Below are 10,806 nucleotides of genomic sequence, written 5' to 3'. Positions count from 1 at the left end.
CTAAATGAAGAGTAGAGATGGGAAAGGAGGATAAGGGGAGCGAGTCATTGAAATGTAAATTAGAATTGGGGATATCTCTGGGAAAATCAGGAAACCTAGCACAGTGGAAACTTCTAGGAATCTATAGGTGTGATTCCAGATCAGATACCTAATGGTTGGGGATATTGAGACTTTCCAGAAAGACTTCTAGTTGACAGATTAGCATATCAGCCGAGCCACAAAAAATTTTACCTATATTTTCTACAGCCTAAAAGATGTGTTGTAGTAAAGGTGGCACAGAAATCGTGAAAGTGTCTAATAAATGCCTTGATACATTTGAGAGGTATGCCAGGAGAGTGTTATTGCCCAGGCTAGACTGCCCAGAGGCACAGATGCATACAGAAACAGGATAGAAAATAAAGAATAGAAAATTATGTCAATGAAATGATTACTAACATCATTCTGATATACACAGACATTGGTCCAAAACCAAGTGTTATCAGAAAAGCTTCACTTAGAATATTATGGAAAGAAAAAGAAGAAAAAACAACCAGACATTGAGTAGAGCTTGGAAAACATTGTAAAAAAGTTGGTACAAAATTTCATAGGATCTGGTGTTAAAGGATATCAGAAGATGAAAATAAAATATCCAGTCAAGCTGAGCCTATATGATACAGAGAAGGAACAGTCCACCAGAGCCTGCATGGGGACCTCTTAGGCAACATTTGACTGAATTAGGCCCTCAGCACCTTGTAACACTTCTGTAGGTTCATCTATTTGTAAAGTCTTAATACTGGGAGCAGGGGCTGTCTCTGACTCTGTTGCCAGTGCATGAGAGCCTCTCCCCTTACTGGGTTTCAAGCTCTAGACTGAAGAGAAGTGGAAGTGCCCAATCTTAATGCAAACTAAAGAGCCAGGGTTGGTAAATATACATGAGAGCCCTGCCCTATTCTGAAGATGAATGAAGGAGGAACTGCTAGACATGATGTGGACAGTGCTGGTGGAAAGAAAAAGAGAGTCAGAAAAGAGAGAGGGGAAAGGAAGGAGGAAAGAAAGGAGGCCAGAAGGGAAGTAGGTAGGGAGGAATAGAGGGAGGGAGGGAAGAATGGAGAGAGAGAGGGAGAGACAGAGTCAGAGACACAGAGAGGAAGACAGAGCAAGAAGAACAGAGACAAAAAGACTCACCAAGAGACACAGCAACTGGCAGATTCACAGAGAAGTGGAGAAGGGGAACGAAAGATGCATTCAAGAACACAAAAGTAAGGGGTTGTTTCTATGAATGTTATTTTAAGGGTCTTTAAGAACGTTCCCTTCCCTCTTTTGAGATGATCAATTTCCCAAAAGTCTATATGGCTGACTGGCTTATAGGTGTGGCATAACATGTGCTGATCAGCCAGAATTCAAGGGCCATACCTCAACATAGTAAAAGCAATATATAGCAAACCAGCAGCCCACATCACACTAAATTGAGACAAACTTGAAATAACCCCACTGAAATCAGGAACTAGACAAGGATGCCCACTCTCTCCCCACCTATTACATGTAATCCTTGAAGACCTAGCCAGAGCAATTAGATAACAAATGGAGTTCAGAGGGATACAAACTGGAAAGGAAGAAGTCAAAACACAATTATTTGCAGTCCATATGATAGTATACTTACGTGATCACAAAAATTTCAACAGAGTATTCCCACAGTTGATAAACAACTTCAGTAAAGTAGTTGGATATAAAACTAATGCAAACAAATGAGTAGACCTTATCTGCTCAAGGATAAACAGGATGAGAAAAAAATAGGGAAATGAAACTGTTCATGATAGCCGCAAATATCTATAAAATACTTTGGTGTGACTCTAATCAAACAAGTGAAAGATCTTTATGACAAGAACTTCAAGTCTTTGAAGAAATAAATCAAAGAAGATTCCAGAAGATGGAGAGATCTCCCAGGCTGATAGATTGGCAGGATTAATATACAAAAGACCATCTTGCCCAAAGCCATCTACAGATTCAGTAGAATACCCATTAAAATTTCAAATCAAATTTTCATTGAATTAGAACGAGCAATTTGCAAAATTATTTGGGAAGGAAAAAAGAACTTAGGATTTCAACAAGTATTCTAAACAATAAAAGAATTCTGGGGAATTCACCCTTCCTGACCTAAAGGTGTATTTAAAAAAGGTCTTGAAAAAAAACTTCATAATACTGGTACAGAGACAGGCAGGTCGATCAATAGAATAGAACTGAAGACCCAGAAATGGACGCATACACCATTGGTCACTTGATCTTACACAAAGGACCTAAAACTATGCAATGGAAGAAAGAAAGCATTTTCAATATATGGCACTGGTTCAAGTGGAGGTCTGCATGGTAAAGAATGCAAATTGACCCATTCTTATCTCCTTGTACAGAGCTCTAGTCAAGTGGATCAAAGATCTCCACATAAAATGAGACACACTGAAACTAATAGAAGGAAGGTGGGAAAATGCCTTCAACACATAAACACAGGGGAAAATCTCCTGAACAGAGCAGAAAATGTGATGCAGTACATACAGGAGTACTACACAGCTATTAAAAACAATGATTCCATGAAATTATTAGGCAAATGGATGGAACTTGAGAATACCAACCTGAGAGAAGTAACCCAGTCACAAAGGAACACACATGGCACATGGACTACACTAGCCGCAAAGTGGATAGTAGGCCAACAGCTTGGAATACCTAAGACAAAATTAACAGATCATAACAAGCTCAAGAAGAAGGAAGAAGAACATGTGAATGCTTCATTCCTTCTTAAAAGGGAGAACATAATACTCAGGGCAGGAAATACAGAAACAAAGAGTGAAGATGGACTGAAGAGAAGGTCTTCCAGAGACCAGGTCCCTCGCCTGGGGACATATCTCATGTGCAGCCTACAAACTCAGGCACTATTGCTGATTCCAAGAAGTGCCAGCTGAAAGGAGCCAGGTATGGCTGACTCCTAAGAGGCTCTGCTGGAACCGTACTGACACACATGAGGATGGTTGCAACTAACAATTGGACTGAACAAGTGGAACGCAATGGAGGAGTAAGAAAAAAGACTGAAGGAACAGAAAGATTTGTAACCCTGTAAGAAGAACAATAATATCAAACAAACCCATCCCACCAGACCTCCCAGGGACCAAACCACAAACCAATCAGTACACCTGGAGGGTCCCAGGACTGCAGCCACACATGTAGCAGAGGATGCCATTGTCTAGAATCATAAAGACTAAAAGCCCTTGGTCCTGCGAAGACTCTGTTCCCCAAAGTAAGATAATGCCAGGGTGTTGAGGGTGGAGTGGGTGGGTGGGAGTGGGAGCATCCTCAGAGAAGAGGGGGTTTGGAAGAGGATATGGGTAAGGGGGTAAAGCAGATAACATTTGAAATCAAAAACAAAAATATCCATGAAAAACACGATTTAAAAAAATAGCCAAAAATCAAGTGTTGATCAGGAATTGAAGTAGTTCACACTCAAAAGCAGCAGGAAGAAGGGGATGTTGAGCAGCTACTGACAGAGAAAAGCTCTACCAGTCATTGGGGTTAAACTACCAAGTGTTATGCAGGAAAAGACAATGAAGAAGAAGTCAGCCATCTTGGAAGTCCACAATTTTGTTGACTCTATACTGCTCTACAGTACTCTCTGACTTACAGTCAATGTGTTAATTCCTAATCTCACTGGATCAGTGGTAATAACTACTCTTCCTCAGCTTTTCTATCACAGTTATATTATTAATTCTAGTGTGGTGGTGCATCTACATGATTCATATCTATAATATGGCAGCGATAGGAGTTGTGTGGCTAACTTTAATGAAATGATCAGACTCCTAGACGCTTGGAACATAATTCTCATGTCACATAATCCTTCTCTATACAGGCTTTTCATCTCTTGATAATTTTCAACTTATCAAGTGGAAGTGGTATCTTCACAGACGAATCCTCTGAGCTTAGATGTCCCTGCTCCCATTACCAATAGATTCCACAGCTCGTCTGCTTCTAGGAACAGAGCCATGAAGAGTCTTAGCGTTCCTCTATTGTGTTTTATTTTGTCTCACCAGAGGACACAGATCAAGACCATGATGTGGACCTAGGTTCCTTTGAAGAGAGAGTTAGTTCCCAGGGTTATTTCTGTACCAAGTCATTTTAAGGAATTCTAACTTTTTCCTTAACCCATAAAGAATGTTACATTCTACCAAAACTCACATACACAACACACACACACACACACACACACACACACACACACTCCCCCCAAAAAGGAAAAAACACATGGACACACATCCATAGATGCAAATGTTTGCTTGAATGTATGCATGTAAGCACTCCCATGTACTTTCTCAGATGAACATGCACAGATAAACCTAACACATATAACAAAGCTATCATGCAATGCCCTCCACACATGTACCTTGAGGCATAACCATGCACATGAATATGAACATCCAGGAGATCCTGAACAATTTTTGGGAATTTAAACAAAAGAATCTAAGTAACATCAGAGGGAAGAGTACAGGAGCAATGAACTCAACTCTACTCCATTTGGCAAGGGAGACAACATAGTAATTAACTGTAACACCGCCCACCACTGTGGAGTAGCAGGGAATTCTGATCTCCTGCACTTGGTGTTTACCCCTCACTTCACTGGCTTCTTAAACTGTGACCCAGACACTGTGTTGGAAGGAGGGAGATGACCAGGGGATAAAGAGTGAATGACTTCGGAGCAAATGTTACTGAGAGGAGCAGAAAAAGGAAACAGAGTAGAACGGAAGAGATGGGATATAGGAGGAAGAATGATTAGGAACTAGAGAAGTGATGGCTGCCACATGACACATGATGGGCACAGAGAAAGTGTGGTGTGTTCTGTTCAGTTTTCATTCAGTTACTTTGACAAGCACCAGCACTAAATGATACTAAGGAAAGAGAAAGTTTTCTTGCAGATGACAGGACACAGCCGACCATTGAAGGGAATCAGATCAAGGACTCAAGCAGGAATTAAAAGAAGAAGCAATGGAGGATGAATCCACTCTGAAAGAGTGCTAGGGGGCCAGCGTCCATCTTGTAAGTGGTTGGATGATCCTAGGTCAGAGGATCACAAAGGGCTGTAAAGCTACTGGCTTAAGCCCTAAAATGATCAACATGGTAGAAACCGACTCTGTGAAAGACAATTCTTAGGCAGGCACACTGACATTGTGGGGCTGCTGCTGTCACAGGCGTGCATGTGATCTCATTCCACACAGAACACATACAAGGTCATGTAAATGCAAGGAGACCAGCCTAGGGTTTGTTTATGGTAAATTGGGATAATTAGGGCTGAATTTATGAGTATGGTTACAGATGTAGCTCAAAAGGAGAGACTCAGCTTCCAAAACTGATATCTACCTATGTTGATTTGTGTACCTAGGAAATGGCAGGGGGCATGGGAGCCTTTAAGGAAATTTCTGTTGAAGAAGGGACAGTGATGGAACCACCCTCTTCAAAATGACCTAACAATACAGAACCTTGGTAACCAGGCAACACACTGGTTGGAGCAAGGCCTGCAGGCTCACTTGCCAGAGACAGTTGAGAGGGAAGGATGTTCTCTTGCTGTCTTCGGACTACTCGAGGCTCAGGCCTCAAGAAAGACAACAGGGAAGGCCACGGTGGTGTCTGGAGGCACAGGGTTCGCTCTTGTCTTCGACGCCTGTGGCCATTTTCCCGAAAGGGAAGATCATCGACCAAGACCAGTCAAAGCCAGGAGCACACAGACAAGGTAACTACTGGGGTTAAAAACTCCATTTTTAGCAGATAATAATTCAGGAAAATTTGTAATATGTAGATCCAGTCAGAATGCTGTAGACCAGTGACCCTTTGAAACTTTTGCCTTGATCTTTCCTCAGGATGAGAATGATTCTGCAGCACAGGACCTGAGCGAGTCCTATAGAGACTCCAGCATTAGTACAGAGGCTGTGGTTAAGCTAGGGAACAAGCTGGGGCCTTCTCTGCAGGAAGGGGACACCTTCTATGTCCCTGCCTTTTCGATCATATACCAAAGATTTGACACCCCCCTACTGGTACTGGACCAGCTGTTCCTGAGGTGAGTGCCAATTGCAAAGCCCATAGTTTTCACATCATTCTGTTGATCCTGGGTCTTTCTGTTTCTGTCTCTGTCTCTCCCTGTCTCTCCCTGTCTCTCCCTGTCTCTCTCTCTCTCTCTCTCTCTCTCTCTCTCTCTCTCTCTCTCTCTCTCTCTGTGTGTGTGTGTGTGTGTCACTCTCCCTGTTTCTCTTCATGTCTCTCCTTCTGTCTCTGTGTCTGTCCCTCTCTCTCTCTCTCTCTCTCTCTCTCTGTCTCTCTCTATCTCTCTCTGTCTCTATGTCTCTCTCTGCCTGTCACTGTCTGTCTCTGTCTCTCTCTATCTCTCTGTCACTCTCTCTGTCTCTCTGTCTCTCTCTGTCTCTATCTCTCGCTGTCTCTCTCTGTCTTTCTGTCTCTCTGTCTCTCTGTCTCTGTCTCTCTATCTCCCTCTCTGTTCTGTCTCTGTCTCTCTGTCTATCTCTCTCTCTTTGTCGTTCTCTCTCTCTTTCTCTTCCACTCTTTGTGAGTGTGTGTGTGTGTGTGTGTGTGTGTGTGTGTGTGTGTGTGTAAGTATTTATTCTGTACATCATTGTCAGGACCCAGTAACATGCATTAAGAATTTTTTTCTCCCATGCTTGGTCTAAGTGATACGGCTGTCCAATGCCAATGCTCTAAAATGGATGTCGCTGTCACCTCTACCTTGAAAAAGCACTTTATCCTTCAATTGATATTTCTGAGGCCTTGGTGAATGCACTTCTTTCATTTGTAATGGAGGTTTAGGAAATATCGGAATATCCAATAAAGATGTATCAAACATGGAGATCTCTGAAGCATAATACATGGGACCATGTGACCACAGAGATATCCAAGTAGAGATGCACATGTTCAACCTTTGCACAGTTACAATGAAAGCATGGACTGTGTACAGGTGAATTCATAATTCTGAGAGCAGCCGGAACTGCCCATTTTATGTGAGGGTCCTGGGACTTTACAGGTGACATTCTCTCTGGTCTTCCTTAGGTGTGCTAACTTCAGCCCTCATTGTGAAGAGGATGAACAAATAAATAACGCCCTCTGTAGCTTCCTGGAAACATGGATGGACAAGAACACTGAGGACTATTGTGAACCCTCGGAACTGTTCATACTGAAATATATAAAGGCCTATTTTGATGTGTGTATGGCACACTTAGATCTTAGTGTCCATGTCAATAGGTTCATGACTCTCATGCAGGACAATCAAGCCAAGGATTCCCATCCAAGGATGAGCAAGGCTCAGATCTGGGGAGACACACATCCTCAGATCCACAGATTGGATGGGTGTAAAACAGCAGGAAAAGAGCCACTCTGGAGCCAGAACCAACTTGTGCATCAGAGCTGGAGGGCACAAAACCTCCAGAACTTTCTGTGAAGTATGAGTAGTTGCAACCAGATGTGGCAGCAGCAGCACAGACAGCACACATGATAGCAGCTGTTGAACTTGTGTCTCAGTTTGTCTGTAGATACAATGTATCTTTCACTAACTTCCTATTTGCTGCAGTGGGCCTACCTATTCAGAGAATGGCCCTGTAACACCTTGTGTGTGCCTGCCCTGTATCTGTGCTACTGCTCCTGCCCAGGGTGCTCAGCCCCTCACTTCAGTCCAGCAGCAATTCCAGCCCCACACCCAGCCTTCTCCCTCCCCTGAGATATCACCTTTTTATTCTTTAAGATCTTTTCCATTTTGTGTTTAAATATTGGTTTAATAAATTGTTATTGTTTGTTTTCACTTTGCTCAAAGTTGTCTATGGTACAAAAATAATTTAAAAAAGTTAAACATAAGCATTTAAAATTATTAAATGTCATGCTTAAATTATGATTGGTAAAATCTTAGTCATTTTTAAAGGATGTATCCATATGACTAATAAAGCACATGTAATAACACTCACCATTACCTTTCAGTAAACTTCAAACTAAGTCTGAGGAGTGGGACCACTTCAGCCCCGTGGTAACAATTCAGTTCACATTGAATTGTGTATACTTTTATACACATAAATTTCAAGTTTAGCAAGTGTGTGATGTCATACAACTGTGGCATATTTCTGTAGCACATGTAGAATGCGTTACCTACTTCAGAAATACTTTCTCATTTCTTCAATAATAAAAGAACAGATTAATTGAAGGCGAATTCAAACTATAACTTGCAAGTTGCAATGTTACTGTGGTAGCCAAGAAGCTAAACAAGAGTCTAGAATTAGACTTAATGGATAGATCTGTGCAGACAGAAAGTTCAAATTTTGACTCCAGGGACTTTGGAAAAGAGTTTTTAATGGGTAGGAATGTGCTCTTCGATTGAAGAAAACATTTTCTACAAGTATACAATGTGTTTTGATTGTATCCACCCCTCATCACATCCCATCTATTCATTCCTGATGTCCCAAACACTCTCCCTCCTGGTATTTATTTTTTTGTTTGTTCATTTTAATAATTGATTATATTTATCACTATTTTCTTTACACCTTGTATCCAATAAGTGTGGATCCTGTAGGAATAGGTATGTGGCTACTATCATAGTTCACAAGGACAGCCAGTCTACCACTGGTCACATTCTCAAACCAAAATATTTCTCTCCCTCCCCAGAAGTCAGCAACTGCAGTCAGCATTTCAGCTAGGGAGAGGACGTCAGAAACTCCTCCTCTGCAGCTAAGAAAAGGCATAAAAAACAAAGATGCACGGGATTCCCATAAAAACATTAACCTGTAATCCAAAAAGTATACACCATGGACTTATAGAGTAAAAAGAAACAATTTTTATATAAAAATAATGAAATTCAAAAAGTATACAAAAAAAGTCCTGATAGGACATTTTAAGACCAGAAGCCTACATACATGTAAATGGGTTCATTTTCTATTGGCCTTCTGATCTGAACATGAGGACTGCACTAAAGAGTAGTTTGTTCAGAGGCAGAAGGAACACCCATTCAGAGCCTGCCCCACATGTGCCCCATACATATACAGCCACCCAATTAGACAAGATGGATGAAGCAAAGAAGTGCAGGCCGACAGGAACCGGATGTAGATCTCTCCTGAGAGACACAGCCAGAATACAGCAAATACATAGGCGAATGCCAGCAGCAAACCACTGAACTGAGAATGGGACCCCCGTTGAAGGAATCATAGAAAGGAGTGGAAGACCTTTAAGGGTCTTGAGACCCCATATGAAAAACAATGTCAACCAACCAGAGCTTCCAGGGACTAAGCCACTACCCAAAGACTATACATGGACTGACCCTGGGCTCCAACCTCATAGGTAGCAATGAATGGTACAGTAAGAGCACCAGTGGAAGGGGAAGCCCTTGGTCCTGCCAAGACTGAACCTCGAGTGAACATAATTGTTGGGGGGAGGGCGGTAATGGCGGAGAATGGGGAGGGGAACACCGATATAGAGGGGTAGGGGGAGGGGTTAAGGGGATGTTTGCCTGGAAACCGGGAAAGGGAATAACATTCGAAATGTAAATAAGAAGTACTCAAGTTAATTAATAAATAAATAAATAAAGAGTAGTTTGTTTACCTAGAACCTGTCTTCGAGAAAAATAAACTTTCATTTGCAAGTGGTTATCACTTGTAGGTTATCAATCCTAGGTTATGAATGGGTGCAAAAGGCTGCTTTGCCAATTTAGAACTAAGTATTCCAAGGTGCTCCCTCTGCATAAGGTCTGGCTATGAGTCTCAGAATGGCTTGGGATCTGTGATCTGCTTCAGGAGGAAGCTTCTCTGATGATGGTTGAGCAAGACAATGATCTGAGTCTCTCAGGTCAATAGGAATCATTTTATTACTGTTTCTTTAGCAGAACTAAGTAGTATCAGCTTTACCCTACCTGTCCTATCCATATCTTTAGTCTTAGTCAGCCAAGCAGTATGGGTTCCATCGCAGGGATTTGCATCTTAAGTCAAATCAGATATCTGTTAGTTACCCCCACAATATTTATGTCACAGCAGTACATACATATCTTTCAGACTGGACACTATTATAAATCATAGTTTTTGTAGCTTGGTTAATGTTTATGTTTCTTCTTTGGAAGCACACAGAGTACCTCCCATTACAAATGATGCTAGCACGTAGGATAGTGGTTTCGTGTAGACAACAGTTCAGTTACCTTACTTTCCAGGCTCACCACTGTGCGCCAATTTTCAATTAGTTAATCTTGTTCAGGTGCTGTTCAGGTAACCAGAGTTGTGGTGAGTGCATATGTGGACCAGTCGTGTCACATGCAGAAGACATTTCTCACTTCTCCTTCCTACCCTTCAGCTTAGACAATAATGCTAACATTTCCCTAACATTGCCATTTTACTCCTTCTGATAGTTCAAAGTTGTGTTTATTTTAAGTATTGGTTTTAATAAATTGTTAGTATTTGTTTACATTCTCTAAAATGTAATAATCTAATAATGTAAAATGTAAAATCTAATAATGAGAGAAAATATCTGCAAATTATTAATATTCTCTATGATATATTATTTTAAGGTTATTCAAAGAAGCTTAAGGGACAAATATAATTTGAAAGAAAAGCCTAAGTGTTTAAAACAATTAAGTGACATGCTTATGTTATAATTTTATATGTCTTAAATAGACTTTTTTCTCAAGAAGTAATACACATCCCTACTAAATCACATGTAATAAAGTTCAACTTTGGCTTTCACTAAACGTTATTGGAACTTGTGGGGAGGTACCACTTCCCTCCAGTGGAAACTGTACAAGGCACATAGATATGATTACATTTTACACCA

General features: G+C 41.2%; 1 protein-coding gene across 1 annotated transcript; it reads left to right on the top strand.

Annotated features, from left to right (window-relative positions):
- The first annotated feature begins 5,229 nt into the window (after positions 1–5,229).
- Positions 5,230–7,821, top strand: LOC108353077 (ral guanine nucleotide dissociation stimulator-like). The gene is made up of 3 exons (XM_017600324.3): positions 5,230–5,740; positions 5,868–6,064; positions 7,066–7,821. The coding sequence occupies exons 1-3, from the start codon at positions 5,564–5,566 to the stop codon at positions 7,451–7,453; spliced, it is 762 nt and encodes a 253-aa protein (XP_017455813.1). The 5' UTR covers positions 5,230–5,563; the 3' UTR covers positions 7,454–7,821.
- Positions 7,822–10,806: the final 2,985 nt, after the last annotated feature.

Source organism: Rattus norvegicus, chromosome 16 (assembly GCF_036323735.1).
Source record: "Rattus norvegicus strain BN/NHsdMcwi chromosome 16, GRCr8, whole genome shotgun sequence".
In the NCBI taxonomy this organism is placed as follows: domain Eukaryota; kingdom Metazoa; phylum Chordata; class Mammalia; order Rodentia; family Muridae; genus Rattus; species Rattus norvegicus.
Note: the sequence above shows the minus strand (reverse complement) of the source record. Positions and strands in the feature narration are given on the sequence as shown.